Raw genomic sequence first — 22219 nt, 5'->3', positions numbered from 1 at the left:
CATCTATGAGGATGACCTCAGCTATCCTCATCATATGGCTAAAGGAAAGTTTTTCTTTTTTCTTTTTTATTTTTTTTAATCAATTATTTGGACCTGGAGGCATTAAAGAATCTTTCCAGAAAGCATTTCCGGCTGGTGTGTTTCACCAAATGCAGCTTTCTGGCAGGAAACACTTTAGAAAAAAATAGACTTGAAGGAAAAAAATAGCTGCTACCCGGGTGATGCGGGGATAGTTAACAATGTAACCATCAGATTTCTTTTCTCCCAGAAATTTACGTGAGCATGGAAAGCGGTGACCTTTATCACTCTATTTGCAAGTGCGAGGTCTGTATCGTAATACAGAAGCTAAGGGACTTCTGAATGTGTCCTTTATACATTGCAAGGCCATCACATCTATTTTGAATGTCAGTGCAGAAGTAAAGCCCTTCCGCTGAGGGCAGGAGATGTAAATGTTTCCTTAGCTGCTGGAGCACTGGACTGACGTTCTTAGTCAGCAAACTGATGACGTTGGAAGTGGATGGAGTGAAGGGCATGTGCAGAGTAGGCTTGGGTTTTATCCTGCCCATGAGTTTTTGTGACAGACGTGCAAATGCACACTGGCCCCACCTATGCAGACGCCCCTCTGTGTGGCACCTCGTGACAGGCTCTGCTAACAAAGAAAGTGGCACAGAGGAGCTCGTAGAAAAATGTGAGGGCATCAGGGGGAAGCCATGACATAGAATGGGGTTTCCAATAGGAGACTCCCAAGTGCCCTATACAGGTGCTGGGAGGAGAACGAGACCCTTGCCCTGGGTCTTGATTTCTTCCTTGGTCTGAGTGACTGTTCTGAGCCAGAGGCCACCCCACCCTCTGCAGCTGGAAAGGTCCTGGCCTCCACCCCAGAGCCTGGGACAAGAAATTCAGTGTCCTACATCTCCCCTGCCAAGCTTCTGCTCACCCCCAAGCCAGCTCTGGACACACAGAGTCTCAGTAGAGTCACTCCTGCCTGGTGTCCCACATCCGCTCCTTGCTGTACCTTCCTAGAAAGAGAGGCATGGAGGGGCCTTCGAGATGAATGTGGCCCATTTTCCTGAGAAAAAGAGACAGTGACGCTACTCTAAGTGGCCCTCACTTCTTTCCTTTTAGAAGGAAGTTTCTGTTGTGATTATTCTATCAATGCGTAAAAGATCCAGTTCTGCTCCCGTGGGGTGGGTGAGGCTGACGGGAGAAAAAAGGCCTTCATGCTCCTGCCTGTCTGCGAACTGTTCCATGGTGGTCAGTTCTGCAATCCAGAAAGGAACAAATTTCCCCATTCTCACTCTTGGACCACCAGTTCCCAGCTGGACTAAAATGCCAGGCAGACACTTCCCACCTGACCTGTGCACAGCAGGCTGTGTTCGTTCACACTGAGCTAGCCAGTGGAAAGTCCTTCCGTACTTGGGTCCCTGAGAAAAATACTCTTTAGGAAATATTTGTAAATGCTTTTTATAATCAGAAACAAACATTGATATTTGGCCACTGTAGAAATATTAAGATGTAAAGAAGAAAAAAATCACTTGAACTCTCCCAGCCACTCAAGTGATTGAAAACTTGCTGCTGCTTGCAGCCTGTCTGCCAGCGGCACAATTCTGCTGTTCTCTGTAACTGACGGCCGTGGCCCCAAACTGCAGTCACATCAAAAGATGACACCCTCTCTCTGTTGTTTTGGCCACTCAGCCCGATGTGGACAAGGCTGTGGAGGCTGCACAGGCTGCCTTCCAGAGGGGCTCGCCATGGCGCCGGCTGGATGCCCTGAGTCGTGGGCGGCTGCTGCACCAGCTGGCTGACCTGGTGGAGAGGGACCGCGCCGCCTTGGCCGTGAGTACATGCACATGGGGGGCCGGTGGGGCATGAGCCAGCCTCACTGAGGGTCCTGTCCGCCATGGGGTGTGGGAAAAAAGATCAGGGTCCTGGTTTTGTGTGGTCGTGGGTCTGTTCCATCCTCTGAGATGCGGCTCTCTGGCAGTACTTGCAGGTGTTAATGCCTCTAGACTGAATCCCTTTCACTGTGAAGTCAGACTTTTGTACTCTGCAGCTCGGCTTCTTGACCACGTGGTTGTCTGTAGGAAGTTCAGCTACATCAGCGGTCTCAGACTTGGGGCACTTACAGATTGGTGACCATGAGCTGGGCTATATCCCGGTACCACCTGTGTGTTTATGTACTTAACTTTTTTCTTTTTTGTATTAACTTCCTTTTATTTATTTTATTTTATTTTTTTGAGACAGAGTCTCCCTCTGCACCCAGGCTGGAGTGCAGTGGCACGATCTCGGCTCACTGCAGCTTGTGCCTCCCAGGTTAAAACGATTCTCTTGCCTCAGCCTCCTGAGTAGCTGGGACTACAGGTGGCTGCCACCATGCCCAGATAATTTATATATTTGTAATAGAGACAGGGTTTCATCATGTTGGCCAGGTCTTGAACTCCTGGCCTCGAACTCCTGGCCTCAGGTGATCCGCTGGTCTTGGCCTCCCAAAGTGCTGGGATTACAGATGTGAGCCACTGCGCCCAGCCTTAACTCCCTTTTAAACTTAATTTAACCTCATCCTTAGAAACAATATTCATGAAATCACAGATTTGATGTGCTAATTTTATTTTTCTAATGCTTACTAAAATAAATGCCACCACCTAACATAGAAAAAATTGTTCCCATGTGACCTAAAATCATTCCTCAATCACCCCTGAACTGGCTAGTAGCGAGCGTATGTGGAGTGGTGGTGAGGGCAGGATAGCCTGGTTATAGGAAACCTCAGAGTAGGAAAGACCTAGGTTCAAATCCCCACTCTGCTGCGTACTAGCTGTGTGACTTTGGACAAGTTGTGAAAACTCTCTGAGATTTATTTCTTCACGTAAAATGTCACTGATAATGATAACTCAGTGGTGTAAGAATGATCTATTTAAGATTCTAGGCAGAGTCCCTGGCATGCAGTAAGCACTAAATAGATGATAGCTATTATTAATAATAGCAGTTATCATAATAAGGCCATGTGAAGACCCATTTTGTAACCTCAGCTACATGCACTGCTGGCCAGTAATTTCTAGATACCTTAGGTGGGGATATTGATGCAGCGTACCCCATGAGGTTAGGCTGCCAAGGCATTCATCAGTTGTAAATCCATTTCTTAGCAGGATCCTCAGACCCTCCTCTGGTCATGAGGGAGTGATCAGAGGACATCTCGAGACCACGTTGGACCATGACGTCCTTTGCATCCTGTCCTTGCCCATCTCAGCCTCTTGTTTTTAAAAGTTGTTCCAAACCTTGAGGCCCAGTTGTAGGGGAGGAAATCTCCTTTTTGGCCTTTGATTTGGAAAAATGGTTTTTCTGATGTCAGGAAGAAGCAGTAGGGTAGCCACTGTTTAAAGGAGGGTGTCAGCCAGGACACGGAAATTGCTGTTGCCCCTGAATGTGTTTCTTAGGCTGGAGGAACTCTCAGGCCGCACTCTTGGGTGCATTTCCCTAAGGGTGCATCAACACAGAAACCCGAGCTCCCCTTCCTTCCGTCCCAGTCAGCCCGGCCAGTCCACATGTTCCCCGGGTGAGGGTAGCTCCCTCCCAGGGTAAGCACTTCTCTCTGAGGAGCCTCTGGTTTCTTCCTGCAACGTAAGCCAGCCTCAACCCTCAAGCTGCCAAACTGGCTTTTTCAAAAACATTCCTGTTTTCACCCGGCATGAGCTCATCGGTCGGCAATGTCCGTGGGGACTAATAGCAGGCTAGAGAGGATGTGCCCTGGGCACCCCCCGCCCCGAACCCTGTCCTTAAGCATCAGTATCATCTTAGGAGCAGAGGCTGCAAAGCCACCTTCATCTTCAGGCTGCCCCATTGTCCTGGCACGACTGTGTTTTGATAGCAGACAGCTTTGGAGGATCTCAGAATGCAAACACAGCAAATCGCTTCTGCCACTGGCACCTCGCGGCCCACAAGAAATCAGATCCAGCTCTTCGCCACAGCATGAAAGGGACAAGAGAATTACTGGCAAACATGGTTTTTAAAACTCCGACCACATCACAGGAGAGCGCCCCTTGCTCCCCACCTTGATACGGTTTCTGTGCATGTTCACGGAGTGTGTTCTCTTGCCGGCTCGGTGGTTTGACAGAGCTGGGTGTTTATTTCTGTGCTCAGTGTCTGGAAACAGATGTGGGGGATCCAGCGGCCCTTGGATGGCTTTCCGTTGCTGGGGCACCCAGGCCCCAACTCTGCTCTTTGGGTGCTCATTTTGGGGGCTCCCAAATAGAAGCCCTCCCTATCCACTCTCCTTTTCACCCCAAGTGCCATTTCTGGGTCCTCTCGTTGTAAGCCCTGCCGTGCTGTTTTCCTGGCACTTCCCGTCATTCTTTAGTATCTGAGGGTTATGATGTGTTAATTTCTCAGGAGGCACATTTTTCTCTTAAAATGTTAAAGGAAATAAACTTAGGAGTGGCTATGGTTTACTCATGATTGAGCCACAGTAACCAGTTGTTTAAAGGATGACTGTTTCAATCTGTAGCTAGCACTTGTACTCACTCACCTGCATAATTTTTTTTAATAATTTCCTGTCTAACCTCTCATGACCTGGGTTTTGCTCGGAGGAATTCCATAAAACTCACCTGCTAAATTCATGTTGTCACTCCAGTAAGCAAACTTGCTGAAGTTGATCATAAAAACAAATAGCAACGCTTGTTGAATGCTCACCGTTACCCGCCTTGTTGACCTGTAGGATTTATTATCTCATTTCAGAGATGAGAAACTGAGGCCCAGAGAGGTTAAGTAACCTGTCCTAGGTCACCCAGCCAGAGGTGGTAATCCAGGACTGGAGGCAGAATCTTGGCTCCTTGTCTCGCACTCACCCTCAGTGCTGGATGTTGAAGTCCTCTCTCTTGTTCCATCCCAGAAAAGAGCGAAGAATAAACTCCTGATTCCACTGACAGATATGCAGATACTGTCAGGAATAGGTCAGTCTTAGAGGCCTTTTTGCACTATTTGCAATTGCTAGGTTTCCCCTAGGAAAATGAAAGCTCACGCTTGAGTGAAAATCTATAGGAACCAACACTAGAGTATACTTGATGTCACACCGGCCTGACTCAGTCCCTGAGCGGCAGCTGCTGGGGGCAGAACACACACCCCCAACCTAGACCAGTCCTGTGGTCTTCAGCAACCCAGTGCCCTGTCTGGGTCCCCAGGTGAGGATCACCAAGCCCTTCTCTGGTGCCTAAAGGGAGGATGATGATAATCGGTGTAATCATCAGTGTTCTCATGTGAACACCAGTCTAGCACTCACCATGGGCGGGCACTGCGGTTGGTGCTCTGTGGACACTGACTCCTTTCACTCTAACACTGGCCCTGTGAGGTAGGAACTGTTATTATTCTTATTTTACAGATGAGGAAACTGAGGCAGGGAGAGATTCAGGGACTTACCCAAGGCCCACTTACTTAACTAGGGTTCAGCAGATGTGGTTGCCTCCTATTTAAAGGGGTCTTGGCTCATTCCTGAAGCAAAGGGGAGCCGGGGTAGCCTGAGCATCTGGAGTGGCTGTCCTGCAGCCTTTCCAGACACACGTGTCCAGGAGCAGCCTCTAAAGGCCAGTCGCTGTGCTGGCCGGAAGTAGGTGCCCCCAATTCAGCTGCTGCCTTACGGGGTGGCCTTGGCCAAGTCACTGGGCCGTGAGCATCCGTGCCTGCACCTTGAAGTGGAAACGGAGTCATGGAGCTCAAAGGGTGAGACAGCGGGGAGTGCACTAGGGTTAAAGCCCTGGATCTGAGGAGGGGCCTTCTTCCTTCTCAATCACCATCTCACTCCACTGACTCTTCCACAGGAATCCAGCCCTGGGCTATGTGTCAGGGCGGCCACTTCCTGCAGAGGCGGATGACTGGCGGTTTCAGCGCTGGGCTCAACTGGGGCCACTTGTCTGAGGGACAAAGGGGTTCTCTTCCACCCAGGCTGGAAATAGAAAAGAATCCTTGCCATTGAGTGGCTGCACACTCGCCCTGGGTAATCACCTCCCTCACCAGCAGGGCAGTCTGCTCCCTTCCAACTCTGCATCCGGCCGAGCTCCGCAGTGCAGGAGGGAAGGATTGCATCTTTGTGCTGGGGGCACGACCCTTCTCGGCTCGGTCACTTTCCACAGCCACACTGGCAAGCCTGACCGAGAAGGAAGAGCCCACATCTTCCCTTTCTCTTTTGTTCGAGGAGGGCAGTTCCCACTACAGCCACCCCAAAGCCAGCGAACCTTCAGAGAGCTTCCTGGGAACGCACAAGCACACACGACTGGCCACACAGCAGAGGCCACTGTGCTATAGATCAGATGCCAATGTGCATTCCTTCCCAGCACAGCTTTAAATCCACCTGGCCTCCAAGGGGCCCTTCAAAGAGGGTGCATGTCTATATTTTGGCCCACCACCCTGCAGCCCACTTTAGGTGTTTTGAAATAAAAGCAATCCTCATACTCAGAGACAGGCCTCGCTTTACATTTGGTGTCATGCTTTCTGAAGAGGCGCATCTGACTGTGAGGTCTACAGAGCAGTGTCCTAGGACTGTGTTCTCTCCCCAGCTTCCATCTTTAACAGCCTGACAGTGCAAAAGAAAAGCAAGCCATGTCTGAAACAGACATCATCTTGTTATTGCAGGCCCTGGAGACGATGGATACAGGGAAGCCATTTCTTCATGCTTTTTTCATCGACCTGGAGGGCTGTATTAGAACCCTCAGATACTTTGCAGGGTGGGCAGACAAAATCCAGGGCAAGACCATCCCCACAGGTGAGCAAGGTGGATTATAGCTTCATCTGGGATCCCTTTGGGGCTATATCTTTTCATTAATCCAGAGCCCCTCCTGACTGTTTCCCCAAGGCACCATTCCCAACCCCACTCCCTTTCCAAATGGTACTGCCAATTCTTCTTCTAAGAACTTCACTTTTAAAGTTGAGGTCAAATCACTTCTCTGTATAATAGACAAGAATTGAATCTGGCACGCTTGTGGGTTTCTTTCCTTTTTACTACTTGAAGTTCCTAACCTGGATTAAGTCAGTGTGTCCTTCCCCACCATGTAACCCTCTTCCAGATGACAACGTCGTGTGCTTCACCAGGCATGAGCCCATTGGTGTCTGTGGGGCTATCACTCCAGTAAGTATGGCAGCTTTTCTCAGTAGATTCTAGGTAGATCCCACCCCACTGCGCTGTGTCCTTTGGAATCAATTTCTGGTGTGTTTTTATCTGATTGCACCAGCACTGAGCAAGCATTTTCTTTGTGGCATGGAACTCCATGCCTGGGGGCTCTTGAGATGGATTAGACCGCATTTGTGCTCTCCTAAGATCGGCTTTAGGCATGCCACAGAAAGCACTGTGGATTCCAGCCAGAGTGGTCAGGAATGGCCAGCATTCCCAGGAAGGTGAGCTCTTAACTGGGCCTTAAAGATAAGAAAGACTTGTTCAACAAGAAAAAGGATTTTCCAAGGAGTAGGAATGGCCTAGGCAAAAGTGTAGAGGTGGCTGGGCTACTTGGAAGGGAACAGCAGGAAAGCTGGTGGGGCTAGAGCTCAGGCAGGAGCAAAAGTGAGGAAAAGGGTGAGCACACGTGGCAGGTGGCGTGGGCCAGCTTCCAGCAGCTTTGGCTGCTAAGGGGCTGGGACTTTATTCATTGGGCAGCGGGGATGCTTATAGGTGCCCAAGAAATGCAACAATGCTGCCTGTCTGTTTGGGAAGCCTCTGGCCATTGCAACAACAGCCAGGCAGGAAGCTGAAGAGCCAGGTGGCAACATGAAGTAAGGATTGGAAAAGTGCCCATGGAGGCAGGGAGGAGGACACGTCTTCAGCAGACGTTTTAGACGGGGAGGTAGAACACATGCAACAGCATCGTCTTTGCAAAGGCTACCTATTAGTACCACCCAGAATGCAGTTTAGGAAGTGCTGTGCAGGAATGCAGTTCTGATTGTTGCACACTCCTGTGTTACCCCATATACCCCAAATCCAGACCATGAAAAGCAAGTGTCTTCCACAAAGGCATCGTTAGGCACATGGGACAGGGTAGGAGGGTGGATCTGGGCCCCCAAAGCCCCTGTGCTCTGTCGCAGTGGAACTTCCCCCTGCTGATGCTGGTGTGGAAGCTGGCACCAGCCCTCTGCTGTGGGAACACCATGGTCCTGAAGCCTGCGGAGCAGACACCTCTCACCGCCCTTTATCTCGGCTCTCTGATCAAAGAGGTGAGACATCCAAAAAGAAAATATCACATGTTCTTGGTAACATTCCCACTCCTAGGAACCAGGCCACCGTCACGAGACGGGACAGTGGCAGACTGCTGGCAATCGAGTGGGAAGGGAATGACTCCCGGTGTTTTGCTTGGCCACTGCACGTTCTTTCTCCTGCTTGTGGCCACCGAGCTGGAGAAACTCCATTCCTCCCAGTGGTCCTAATGAGAATACTTAACTCTTATTATGGGCTTAAACCTATGGTTGAGGACCCAGTGGTTTGTCTAGAGAATTTGCAGGGGGGGTCAACCAAGAGGGAGCCAAATATTTGGGAGGTTCTCTGGGATTTGCATTCTCAGTTGATGAAATGGTCCGTTTTTCTCTGGAGAGGTGGCCTCGCCAGCTCCAGCTGGGCAGCTGCAGCAGTCTGTGTGCCGGGTCCCTGCTAATCAATGCCCTCTGCTCTGGATGCAATCTCTTCTCCCTCAGGCAGCCAGAACTTAGGGAAACAGAGGCTCAAAGGGACACCTCCTTCCAGACATACCTTTAGTCATTCCATCCCCAGGTTGTATGGAGCAAAGATTTAGAGAAAGCAACAGGAAGCAAAGAGGGACAGAAGAAAAGATCCATTCCTTTCTCTTCTTAGTCGGGCTGATATGACTGGGAGGCAGGTCCACGGTTGCTTGGAGGCACGGTGGGAACAGCTGGTGATGAGCCAGTTTCCCACTTTCCTTTGGTGATGTGGGGCATAATTAAGTCACACTGGTGAGACTTAGGAATTTGAAAATCCCAACTGTTAAGAAACAGTGCCTAAAAATCTAAAGACTCAAGCACCATTTCTAAAATCTTGACTCCCTGAAATAATGTGTTCTAAGTAAGACTCAGCACAGGTGGGGAAGAGCATCCTCCACCTCGTTTGTTTTGTGTTCTTGCCTGATACAGAGGCTTAGTATACGAAAAACACGAGGCATGAACGTGAATGAGGTGGCAGGTCCCTGCCTTCCAGAAGGGCTTGCTCCAGGTGAGACCCAGGTTGAACAAGCAAAGAACTTTAAGGGAGTGATACCCTGTCACCATTTGGAACAAATAATGGGTCTGATTAAAAAATGAAAACTGGGCTGGGGCGGTGGCTCACGCTTGTAATCCCAGGACTTTGGGAAGCCGAGGTGGGCGGATCATGAGGTCAGGAGATTGAGACCATCCTGGCTAACACGGTGAAACCCCGTCTCTACTTAAAAAAAAAAAAAAAAATTAGCCAGGCATGGTGGCGGGCACCTGTAGTCCCAGCTACTCGGGAGGCTGAGGCAGGAGAATGGTGTGAACCCGGGAGGCGAAGCTTACCGTGAGCCAAGATCGCGCCACTGCACTCTAGCTGGGGCAACAGAGCAAGACTCTGTCTCAAAAAAAAAATAAAAAAAAAAAAAGAAAGAAAGAAAGAAAGAAAAACTGAAGCTCTTGGCAGATATTTTGCAGGTGCCTCTGATCCTGGGCAGGGGGTTCTGATCAAGCTACCCCTCTCCCCTTAACACATACACACACACTCTCTCTCACACACACACACACACACACACACCCCACATGGAAAGGTGCTGTGCTACAGGCGGGCCATGGCCACCTTGAAGCATAATGACACGTTTGCACTGCATATCACTTTGGGATGGGGTCCCCCCTCAAGAAGAGATGGGCATCTCCCGTTGCCCAGCCTGCACACTGGGCTGGCAGCAGGGGGTGAGAAGCCCAGGTCAGCTCCCAGGATGCCCGAGGTCAACTGCATGTGGGTCCTGGGTAAATCCAGCCCGGCCCAGGCTTCCCTGTGGGGATGTGACACAGCCACGGCTCTCGGCCCAAATGTGGATCCGTGGTGGATGAAGTCCGTTCTTCTTCAAGTGCCATCTTGATTTCTTCCCAGGCCGGGTTCCCTCCAGGAGTGGTGAACATTGTGCCAGGATTCGGGCCCACAGTGGGGGCAGCAATTTCTTCTCACCCTCAGATCAACAAGATCGCCTTCACCGGGTCCACGGAGGTAACCCTCCTCACGGGGCGCTGGGGAAAGGGAAAGGGGCGCGTTACTTGACACCCGTGAACTTTTCCTTTGACAGCCTTTAATATGATTTGTTTTTCTTCTAAATTTGACCATGTTTTAGTCCATAACAACCAGTTTAAAAAGTCACTGTCCTAGTTTCCAAACTAAATAAATATCTAATAGAACTCAGAAGCCTGAGAAGAAAAGATTGAGAGATAAGATAAAGTAAAAATGTAAAATATTCATCTGTCAAACAACACCATAATTAAGATTAAGAGATAAATAACAAGCTCAGAGAAAAATAGTTGTGATGCATGCAGTGCTCCAAGAATTTATATCCATCATATGTAAAGTGCTCCTACAAATCAATGAAAAAAAAAACTGAATGGTAGAAAAATGGGCAGTTCAGAGAATAGAAGTACTAATTGCCCATTAAGCTTAACCTAGTTTGCTGGTAATCAGGAAAATGCAAATTCAAACAAAATCAGACTTTCCTTTTGCCTGCCAGATTGCTAAAAACTGAAATGGTACTACTGAGAATAAGGGGAGGCAGGCGCTCACCAACACTTTCCCTGAGATGCACGGTGTTTTGGTAACACTCATCCAACATTTAAAAGTGAAAAACTTTTTGATTCAGAAGCTCCATTTCAAAAAAAAAAAAACAACAACTTAGAGAAATTTTCTCATGAGGCTTCAGGGACATACTTTCAAGGCTGTTATATTCATTCTATGAAATGTTTTACAGCTGCTGCAACAGGGAAAGCTGTCCACGATCTATTGTTGAAGCACAAAACAACAAACTGTAGAAGATTACCCACAATGTGATCCCATTCACAAAAGTGTGTACTCGTAGAAGTAGAAATTATCTGGAAGGATTCCCAAGAAATCATTACTGATGGCCACCTATGGGGTGGGCTCAGGGCAGAGCGGGAGGGAAGCTGAAGGCTTTCTCCCTTTAGTTTACATACATCTCTATGTGGAATTACTTTTAATGAGAAAGTATTTCTTCTGTACTTAAAAAAGAAAAAAACACCCGCGCAATGAGTGTCCCCATCCCCCTCCTTAGTTAGTCCAGCCCTGATGGATGCTGTTACTCTCCTTGGGGACAGACACTGTGCCTGTGGATGGATGCCAGACCTCATTCAGCCATCGCCCATGAGCTTGCTGATGTTAAAATGCACTCACGCCTTAGCACTGGAGAAAACAGCCTCAGCCCCCGAAGAGCCCGGGCCGCCCCTTGCTAGCTTCCGGCTCTAGGCCTCCGCGTCTGTGCTGGTCTCTGAGGATCTTCCCAGCTCTGAAGTTCGCGGTGCTGGGCTTTACTTGTTGCCCTGGATAAGTCACCAAGTCATGTTGGGCCAGCCCCTCCCCTCCAGGGGTGCGGTGGGCAATGGGAGAGACCCCATGGGGGCGTTGAGCACGACTGGTGAGTGGCTCTTCTGCTCACAGCGCACCCCTTCACTCCCTGCCTGTCTGCGGCAGCCTCAGTCTTAGAGTGTGTTTCCAGAGAATCAGCTCCTTCTCATCCTGAAGGCTGGCTGCCCTCGCTCCTTCTCTAGCACTTGGAGGTTCCCTCACATCACACCAAAGAGCCCCACAGAACCACCTCCCTACTGGGCTGTTGGAATTTCAGCTGTTTCTAGTGAGAGGTAGAAGAGAGCCCTTTACCAAACTGGCTGGACCAGCCTGCTGGGCTCAGACGGACAGGCACCAGGACAGGTGGGCGGGCAGCGGCCCTGTTCCCAGCCAGCTGTGTGGGTTCCCAGAAGCTCTAACTCACACCTGTAAGTGGAGCAGCTCAGACCAAGGATCCCAGGATGTCATGGTCTGGCATGGGAGGAGATGCTGGCAGAGGGGAGGAGATGCTGGCAGAGGCCAGGAGAGTGAAGCGACAGCATCGGGGCCTGGAGTGCCTGGGCAGAGAGCCAGGCAGTGGCACTGCCACCCGGGCTTGATCAGAATGTTCTCTGATGTTTGCATCTGGGCCAAGTTCAGCAACATCCAAGGTAAATTGTGATCTGTGTTCTGTCCTGGAGGTTGGAAAGCTGGTTAAAGAAGCTGCCTCCCGGAGCAATCTGAAGCGGGTGACGCTGGAGCTGGGGGGGAAGAACCCCTGCATCGTGTGTGCGGACGCTGACTGTGAGTCTCTGCCCTCCTGGGCTTTGCTGGGGCTTCAGGGCATCCATCCGTCTCTCCCCACTTCCTGGCCTGAATTCAAAACCAACTGAGAGTAAGATGTCTGCACACACAGTGGGGATGCTTCCACCGTAGGCATCCCGCCCACAGTCAGCCAGCTGCAGACAGGCAGGCGGACATCAAAATGCCAGCTTTACTGCTAGTAGAAAGCTGCCTTCTACTGCCAAAATGACATGGCTTGAGTGGCACCTGAGAGGCTGCCTGTTTCTGCGCCTCAGCATTAAGTTTACCTGCCTGTTCCTACAGAGCTGGGGTCACAAAGAGCAGGTCTGGCTTCTCCTCCAGAGCCCCCTGGGAGGGGTGGGGAGGGCAGGTGCCGCCCACTCCCAGCCGTTCATTCTTCTCCCCTCCAAGTCACGTTTCCTATCACATGTTTTAAGATCCCTGAAGAGTGGAGATGCTTTTTCCTTGTGTCTCAGACCTGATAAATCAGAGGAGGGCAGTAGCAACTGATCTTTCAAATTACCCCCTTTGCCTGGTTCTAGGCCTGCACCCCTGCCCTGGGAAAGCAACCTGCCCAGCAGTTTGGGGATAGCTTGTGTCTTGACAGAGTCAAATGACACGACATTAAAATATATGCTGTTGTTGGCTGCCATGTCCACAAGAGCGAAGGAAGGGCTGGCCGGGCATTCATTCACCTGGTGAGAGGGTCAGCTGTCAAAAGGTGTGACTTCCCACATGACTTGAAACACCTTTCCTTCAAGAAAAGCCTCCCCACCTGTCCACTGGTGCCAGAAATTCCTGTCATGGAGAACAAAGCCTTTCATTTCACACTCAGATAAGGTTGGAATTGCAAATATCCCTGAGAAAAATGACCCTGGCACAATTTCCTACTAAGGTGTAAATGACTGATATCAGTTCCTTTCTGGCAGCTGGCTTTCACAATGGGAGAAAGGACAGGAGGAGGGAACAGGCTCTCAGGAAGGAAATGGGAGCTGGGTGTGAAGATGGACTTTCCATTTCTTGCCTGGGTTAGTGTTTCCTTGTGGAAGCACCATTAGTGCTATGAATAGCAAGTGGTTTTTGGAGCCTCATGGAGCATTGCTGGCACTGTGACTCACATCTGGAGTCCCAAACAGCCAGGACTCCTGTTTTGCATTCCTGTGCCACCATATCTGTATACGCCACCTGCACTGAAGTTCATCTTCCTCCTCTTGGGGAGGGAAACTGCAGCTAAAGCACAGGACTAATTGTGTTTGAGGCTTGGTTTTACTTACAAGGGTCATAAAAACATGCTGTGTAGCCACCTCCTACTCCTCATCAGGGCAGTGCCAGTCCACAAATTACATCCTGACACAACCGGCATCCCAGGCAAGACATCAAGGGTAACAAGCCACCATTCCCCTGCCGCTTGGCCTCACCCCTAGCTCCGTCAGGAGCAGGAAATGAGTCTGTTATCTTGGAGGAGGGACAGTTCCAAGTTGGGACCTGGCCCAGCCAGCTGCAGGGGTCAAGCGTGCAGAGAGGTACCCCCAAACCTTATGGTGCTATCCTGCTACCACTGAAACTTGCACAAATGACTCAGCTAGATAGGAGCAGCCTCCTTCTCAAAGCCAAGGGCAAAGTCCCTTGGAGCAGCCCCTATGGAATTGGAATGGATCACCTTCCAATGCCCAGAGCCACTGCCAGCCTCTATGCAAAGGAAAGCTGCATTTCTTAAGCAAGCAATAGTGCAGGGGTTGGTGGTGATGAAACCAGCCAAGGATTGAACACTAGAAACCCCTCTGTAGACGTCAGTGACATCCCAATACCATTCCTATCCACTAAGCATGTCCCCCCAGTTCTTATTCTCTAAACACCCTCTAGCTCGGCTTGAATAACTGGTTTTAGTTCAGAGTCAACTCTGCAACTTGGAGTCAGCCCTTCTAAGTCACGCACATGATGTTGCCTTACTTAATAAGACCCTTCTTTTACTCAAGGTGAAACATTTTGGCTTCTTTAGAAGTTCTCGCCAGTGGGCCTACATCAATAATTACCAAAGTTTATTCTATAAAACATTAGTCCTCTAGAAAAAGGGGAGGGGAGGGTTACATAGGCAAGTGAAATAGGGAGTGCTATGACTCTCTGGACTTATTAGCATATTAAAGGTACTGAGAAGTCCTGCAGTCAGGGAACTGATTTAACCCCAAACTTCGTGGACCCCCAAATCCTTTCTCCCTTCCTGTCTGTTTGGGAAAGTCTGCAAACAAAATTAATTTCTGAAATGCAGCCATCCTGGGGCCTGTTTTCTTGTGTGGGCAATTAGAATTACAGCTGTCGCCAGTCCTGCTTTAACAACTTAATCGCTTCCTCTCGCTCCGCCCGCCTCCCTCGCCCCTCCCCCTCCAGTGGACTTGGCAGTGGAGTGTGCCCATCAGGGAGTGTTCTTCAACCAAGGCCAGTGTTGCACGGCGGCCTCCAGGGTGTTCGTGGAGGAGCAGGTCTACTCTGAGTTTGTCAGGCGGAGTGTGGAGTATGCCAAGAAACGGCCCGTGGGAGACCCCTTCGATGTCAAAACAGAACAGGGGCCTCAGGTAATCCCCCTGGTGTGTCTGAACCCATGGTGCTTGTCTAGGGGCCGAAGCATGGGATGGCAGTCCCATGGCCACCGCCTACAGGGTCCCTCTCCAAGGAAGGAATGCTGACCTGTCCTGCCCAGGAGGAAACTGATCAGCAACACAATCCTGTCAGGTCCCGGGGGCTCATGAAAGGGGGCAGGACACACTGAGGCATGGGAGGAGGGCGCTGTTCCCAGGGCAGAAGGCCATCTGCGTGAACCCTCCACTCTCCAGGATGGCCTCCCTACAGAAAAGGGGCTGTAGGCTGGCTGAAGGCAGCAGAGTGCAGGCAGGGTGTGGCCTGGAGTCTCAGTCGCAGCCCAAGGCCCTCAAGCCCACGTGGGTTACAGGACAAGGTGAACCATTGGAAACCAAACAATCCCAGCTGGAGAGAGCCTGGGGCACGAGAATGTATCTCCAGGCAGTAGCAACGTGTCTCTGGAGGCTGAGTTTGGGAAGCCAAGGACAGGATGAAAATGATCATAACCACGAGATTTAATATCCTCTTTAAAAGGGCACATCCTGTATCACTTTCTTACTAATTATGAAGTGAAGCAGATGGATAAATATTTAAAAGAGGGCAGCCTGACCATCCCATGCATTATTGAAATGGAGCTCAGCAGCCACTCACTTTGCTTTTAGCCAAAGTCCTGCCCCAGCCATGAAATTTCAAGTCACATGTCCATGACTTCCCCACTTGCGTCCATCCCGGGAGGCTGCCACTTCCCCTACTGTGACAGCACTGCATGTTTACAGGGGAGGCTGCTGTGGATCTGAGCTCAGATTTGGCCCTGGGCTTTATGAAAGTCACAAAAATCCTTCCATGCCCAAGTTTCCTCGTCTGGAGAATGGGAGTAATCAATGAATATTATGAGAATTTCATGGCACCTAGGGAGTATTCAATTATGGGCAGGTTTTATTTTTAAACAGGAGGAAGCTTTAAATGACAGGTTCTCCAGTCTAGGTGGCAGTGAGTGTCTGTGCATGACATCAGGCTGTCCTGTGGAGATGCCCTGGCTGGGGATGAAGGGAGGGCCTCGAGGAGGGGTGCGTTTCTGGCCATTAGTGCCCACCCTCCCCTGGCCCCAGCCCACACACTGCGACGCCACGTGACCCTGGCAGAACGCACTTCTTCTTGTGGCTAACATTCCTTCTCCTCAGTGATTGCCTGCCCAGCCTCTGCCCCATACCCAGCGGTCAGTGACACAAGGTTTTCTAATGGCCTCGGCTGGATTTCAGATCTGAACGCAAACATGACCACAAGTCATTATCGAATCTGCCGTGAGTTTTAAAGCTAATCCAGAATCAGTGGGAAATATGTGAACTGATCCCCATACAGAGGAAACTTTTTTACCCCATCGTTATTTGCAAGTCTCTTTCCATGGCTCTTGGCTTATGCCTGATGTCTCAGTCTTGACTTTTGAGGCCAGATACACCAATTTCTTCCAAGAGAACAGACAGAGGCAGAATGGGTGCTGATTTCATCTGTGCATTTATGCCACCACTGAAAGTCCTTCTGAAAGCTCACTAAAGCCGTCTAACCTCAGCATATTATTTTAGAACGCTGTTGGGGTTTTCTTTTCTTCCAAAGTGCTTTTTCATCTACGGTAATAAGATTTTACTCTGAGAGGACTTACAGCTGTCTAAATAGTCCTGTCTGTCTCATGCCTGTAAAGCAGCTAGCTGACCTAGATCCGGGTCCACGGCCGCGCTAGCACTCACAGGAATGCTCCAAAATCATTCAGGTTTATTTGGCAACTGAGCAACGAGGCACATAAACATTATGCAGGCCACCTGGCCGGGCAGGATCCGGCAGCGTCTTCCCGGCAGAGAGCCGAGCACAGCCTTGAGCCAGTCCTCTGTGGGGACCGTCTTTCACCGTTGCTGGTGTTGTGCCCTGCCGCGTCATCTCACTTCCTGGCAGGTCTCTCTTCCTGTACTGTAAGGCACCAGCTGACATTTCATGGAGGATTATTAGATTTAAACAATGTGTTCCTACGGACTCTCCAGGGAGTGTTGAGTTTGGATGTGTAGGGTTTCCACAGGGACCCGGCACTGCCTGCAGGACAAACAGGGTCTTCCAGATGGCATATGCCCAGCAGCCAGGGAGGACCTGCAATTGGGTGAAGCCCCTTGGCCCTTTTGGCCCCTCAGGGAGGAGAAGAGCAGCTCAGCAACATCTGGAACTGTTAACCTGAGACTTGGTTCACCCAGAGAAAAGTTGAGAGAACCTTGAGCTCTTCCAGGATCTGTTGCAAAGCTTTCTTTGTTACTGTTTTTGTTGCTTTTTTTGAGTGGAGTACACATACATGGGTCAAACCCCAAAACGCCTAAAAACATCTATAGTGAAAGGGTTCCCGGCCCTCCCGCCCCCACCTTTGTACACCTGGTTCTTACCCTTCTCCCCACGGTATCCCCAGTTCTTAGTTCCTCATGTTTCCCTCTAGAATGTTTTCATGTATATACAAGCAGATGAATGCAAGTCCTGATTGCCTTTGTTATTTTTACAAGAAAGTTACCATGATAGTATCCTATCTTGCACTTTGTTTATTGTTCCCTAAAAAAACTTGAAGAGCTCTTTATACCAGTCCATGGGAACCTGCCTGATTCTTTTTCACATGTGTATGGAATTCTGCTGGATGAAGCCACCAGAATTTCAGTAACATCTTCTGATTAGCATGCGGGTATGTGCAGTCACACACAAGGCCTCAGAGTATGTAATTTCACATACACACAAGGAAATCCCTGGGACAGCTTTCCCAAAGTGGGTTGCTAAGTGGGAACACATTTGTAATTTCCTTAAGTGTTGCTGAATTACCTTCCATAGAGGCTGAACCAACGAGTATTCCTACCAACATTCTAGAAGCTTGTCTGTTTCTTTACCCTTTCCAACAGAATATGGATTTTTGCCCATCTGAGAGTTAAAAATGGTATCTTGTTTCATTTTAATATGCATCTACCACTTATAATAAGTGAGGTAGAACATCTTATTATATATTTAGAAACCATTTGTATTTCCTTTATTATCAAATGTGCATTTGCTTTGCATATTTTTCTTTCAAATTGTTAGGCATTTTTCTTATCACTTCTAAGACCTCTTTACATATGTAGTAGAGAGATTAGCTTTCTATGAATATGGCTTGTTAATATTTTTTCCAAGTGTGTTGTTTTGCTCTTTTTTATGATAATTTTGTCCCCCCCCCTTTTTTTTACATACTCAAAATTATACATCTTTTCTTTTTTGGTTTCTGCATTTTGAGTCATTAGAAGGCACTCCAAGTTTGCAGGATAAGTCTCCTACATATTAAACTTTTATGGTTTTGTTTTTCCTGGTTATATCTTTGATCTATTTGGCGTTTGGCCTGATATAAGGTGTGAGGTATGGATCTGAGTTAGTGTTTTTAAACTGGGTTTGGAGTTTGGCCTGGTATAAGGTGTGAGGTATGGATCTGAGTTAGTATTTTTAAACTGGGTTTGGAGTTTGGCCTGGTATAAGGTGTGAGGTATGGATCTGAGTTAGTATTTTTAAACTGGGTTTGGAGTTTGGCCTGGTATAAGGTGTGAGGTATGGATCTGAGTTAGTATTTTTAAACTGGGTTTGGAGTTTGGCCTGGTATAAGGTGTGAGGTATGAATCTGAGTTAGTTTTTTAAACTGGGTCCATATTTCATGAGATGATTGGTCAAGTGGCATGCATGGCTTATGCTCTGTCTCCTGCTCCTCCAGGACAGACTGTCATCCAATTACTCTGCTGGGTTTGCTTGTTTTTCTGTTTATGATTATTGGAATGAAACCAGTTTTCCCATCTAAAAATCCCAGCTAAAGTAAACCTAGTAAAGCTTTGTCTTTCCCAGCCAAAGAGGAGGGAGACCAGCCACAGATCATGATAAAGGACAAGATTCCCATAGATGTCAGGAAGAAGGACCAGTGGAGGGGGCAGAAAGAGCATTTTCTCCCTTGAGCAATCTCCCAAAACGGTGCGGTTTTGACAACTGGTCAGTAGCGTGTTCACAAGCTGTGTTTCAGGCTGGTGGTACAGCGCAAACTCCAGCCAAGGAGACGTCTAGACAAGATAGCAAAAGGGAGAGTCTTTCTCATGAGTTGTTCCTGCCAACCAAGGAGCAGCCCCACCACCCCACCTGGAGGCTTATTCTGCTTTGTCCCCAGGGGTGTTGAGTAAGGTGGTTAGCTTTTCTTCTCACTTCTCTGCACCATGACAGGAGAATTCCAGTAACTATTACCCTGATTCATGGTGCCAACTGAGCAGGGCACAGGGTTGCCAGGTGATACATGGCACCCAGGTAGACATGAATTTCAGATAAACAGTGAATGCACTTTTAGCTTAAGTATATCCCAAATATTGTTTTGGGACATACTAAAAAAAATTGTGTCATTTTTCTGAAATTCAAATTCACTGGGCATCCTATATTTTTATTTGCTAAATTTGGCAACCTGAGTAGAATGTAAAGAGTTGGGAGAAGAAAGAATGTGACCACTTCAGACCTGTGTCACTCATGGACTAACTTTGCTGCATGGAAAAGGGAGATAGAAGTGTAAATAAGTCCCAAACCTCCAGAGGATGAGACTAGTCTATCTCCCCATCTCTCCCCTGCTCCAAAGAGCCCAGCTCTGTGCATCAGAGGAATATTTGCCTGCAAGGCACGTTAGTTACATGGATCATGGCTTGACAAGAACGTGCAGAAGGAGGACGGCTGAGCATGTTGAAGGCCACCGAAAACATGAGATGGCAGCCACTGCCCAGAAGGAAGCTAGGCTGTACTTCTTGTTCGTGTTTTGCAGATTGATCAAAAGCAGTTCGACAAAATCTTAGAGCTGATCGAGAGTGGGAAGAAGGAAGGGGCCAAGCTGGAATGCGGGGGCTCAGCCATGGAAGACAAGGGGCTCTTCATCAAACCCACTGTCTTCTCAGAAGTCACAGACAACATGCGGATTGCCAAAGAGGAGGTACAAGGGGGCTGTGGCAAGGCTACGGCCTGCGGGGCCTTTCAAACTGGAGTCCTTCCCTAGGGCCCAGGGATCCCAGAAATCCTTGTGATCTGAGTGTTTTTTTGTTTTTGTTGCTGTTGTTGTTGTTTTTTCTTTGTGGTCTTTCCCCTGTCCTTTGGGGTCCCTAGGGAAGCCGTTTTATCCCTGCCTCTGGCGAACTCCAAGCATGATACAGCAAGTACCTTGTTTGTTATAGCTAGTTTTCATTCATGGCTCACCCTCTCTGGGAGCAGCAAGCCCTCTCTGATTTTCTGACACACCCGGTCCCTGAGTCAGTCATGCAGCCGCAGGTGGGGAACTGTTGCCACCTGTGGGTTTTGCCAGGAATCAATTCAAGAACCTGTGGATTCAGGGCCCAAAGCCGCCTTCAGTGCCCCTAGACTGAACTTCAAGTGTTCACTCAAGGAACATGTCACAGCTGGAATTTGTATTGACATTTTCCACCACGGACATCTTGGAAATGAGGGAAATTAAGGAGACCCCTCCCCTCCACTGTTACACTACACGGGAACTGGTTCCCACACAGCATTCATAAGAGGAGAGCTGGATCCCGGGTGGTTAGACCCTGGATGTGGTATTTTGGGGCACATAAAAGGATGAGTCCCTGCCAAGGGCTTTCTAGGGCAGGTATTTTAGAGGCGTCTTCCTTGAGATTGTTATATGCCGTGATGGCATAAAGCTCAGCTCCTTAAACATCCCTGTGACGAGAGGTCCTGGGGAACCCAGAAGGTATTTTGGCAGGCCAGGCACCATCCTGCCGGCTTATAATTATGCCTAATATTGAGTCAATTACAAGCTCCCTTCAAAATCACCTTTAAACGTTCAAGCCTTAGTTCTTCCATTTCCTTTTCTTTGCTATGTCACAAACTGTGGTGAATATTGTGTCATTCCTTCCCCTGGTAGTTATTATGGAAACATTCTAGGGTGTCTTCCTTGGTAAAAACACAGCTCCAAGAGGTAGGAGCACAGTCTTACAAAGTGCCTGCAGATATCCTTCAAGATAACTCTCAAAAAAGTTACCTAAAGGTTTTGTGTTCTGTGCATCTATGGGTTACTCCAAGGCTGTCTGGCTGGGTTTCTCAGAAACCCTGATGACAACAAGACATCTTAAACACAACATGTATTTTTTGTTATTATTTTTTATTTTTGTTTCATTTTAATCCTTCCCTTCAGTCTTCAACGGTAATGCAACTAAAGCAATGTTTGGACGTTCTTTCTTCTCTAATCATCATTTTTCAGGCATGTGTGTGCTCTGGGCATATGAAAAACATGTAAAGAGAAGGAAATGCTTGTTCACAGCATGCATTTCCATTCAGTCATGCCTCTCATTGCCATTCTTGCAATTAATCATAGATTTTCGGGCCAGTGCAACCAATACTGAAGTTCAAAAGTATCGAAGAAGTGATAAAAAGAGCGAATAGCACTGACTATGGACTCACAGCAGCCGTGTTCACAAAAAACCTCGACAAAGCCCTGAAGTTGGCTTCTGCCTTAGAGTCTGGAACGGTCTGGTGAGTTGACTGTGTGTGTATTTCAGCTGTCCTGAGTTGCTTCTTGCTAAGTTCATTATTCTTCTATTAACTGAGAGTTTCTCATTGTTTACATTGTGTATTATGTACCAAGCCCTATCTCAGTGCTTCCTTCCATCTTCATGACCACCTTCTGAAGAAGGTGCCATTATGTCTCCATTTCATAGATGAGAAAATTGAGGCACAGAGAGATGAAGTGTCTTGCCCAGGGTCACACAGCTAGCAGATGGCCAAGGGGGCTCCAGTGCCTGTGCCTGTGACCCCTGGGCTGTACTGCCCCTCCAACTTTATTTTCCATTCTGATTCTAAAAGCAGTTCATGCCCATCTGCAAAATATGAATACTAGTCTCTGCCTCATCAGTAATTCTTCAGATTATGTTTTGTGATCCCCATTTTAAAGATTAATGAGTTGAGGCTCAGAGAGGTTGAGCAATAAGCCCAGAATCATATAACCAGGAAGCAGGAGAACTTTCGGGTCAGATCTGTTCTCATTTCAAAGCTAATTCTTATTCCTCTGCACCCTGATCGATCGATTTCTTTCTTTTCTTTCTTTCTTTCTTTCTTTCTTTCTTTCTTTCTTTCTTTCTTTCTTTCTTTCTTCTCTCTTTCTTTCCTTCCTTCTTTCTTTCTTTCTTTCTCTTGCTTGCTTGCTTGCTGTTTTTTTTTTTTTTTTTTTTTGAGATGGAGTCTCTCTGTTCCCCAGGCAGGAGTGCAGTGGCACACTCTCGGCTCACTGCAACCTCCACCTCCCAGGTTCAA

At 48.5% G+C, this 22219-nt stretch overlaps 1 protein-coding gene across 1 annotated transcript in view; it reads left to right on the top strand.

The window, feature by feature from the left end:
- Positions 1-22219, top strand: part of ALDH1A3 (aldehyde dehydrogenase 1 family member A3) — a 36174-nt gene that overhangs the window by 5621 nt on the left and 8334 nt on the right. Inside the window, exons 3-11 of the mRNA XM_030815100.1 lie at positions 1696-1836; positions 6616-6745; positions 7047-7108; positions 8056-8184; positions 10079-10192; positions 12229-12331; positions 14717-14901; positions 19725-19889; positions 21285-21442. Of these exons, the coding sequence (XP_030670960.1) occupies positions 1696-1836; positions 6616-6745; positions 7047-7108; positions 8056-8184; positions 10079-10192; positions 12229-12331; positions 14717-14901; positions 19725-19889; positions 21285-21442 (1187 nt within the window). The remainder of the gene's footprint in view (positions 1-1695; positions 1837-6615; positions 6746-7046; positions 7109-8055; positions 8185-10078; positions 10193-12228; positions 12332-14716; positions 14902-19724; positions 19890-21284; positions 21443-22219) is intronic.

Source organism: Nomascus leucogenys, chromosome 6 (assembly GCF_006542625.1).
Source record: "Nomascus leucogenys isolate Asia chromosome 6, Asia_NLE_v1, whole genome shotgun sequence".
NCBI classification, from domain to species: Eukaryota; Metazoa; Chordata; class Mammalia; order Primates; family Hylobatidae; genus Nomascus; species Nomascus leucogenys.
Note: the sequence above shows the minus strand (reverse complement) of the source record. Positions and strands in the feature narration are given on the sequence as shown.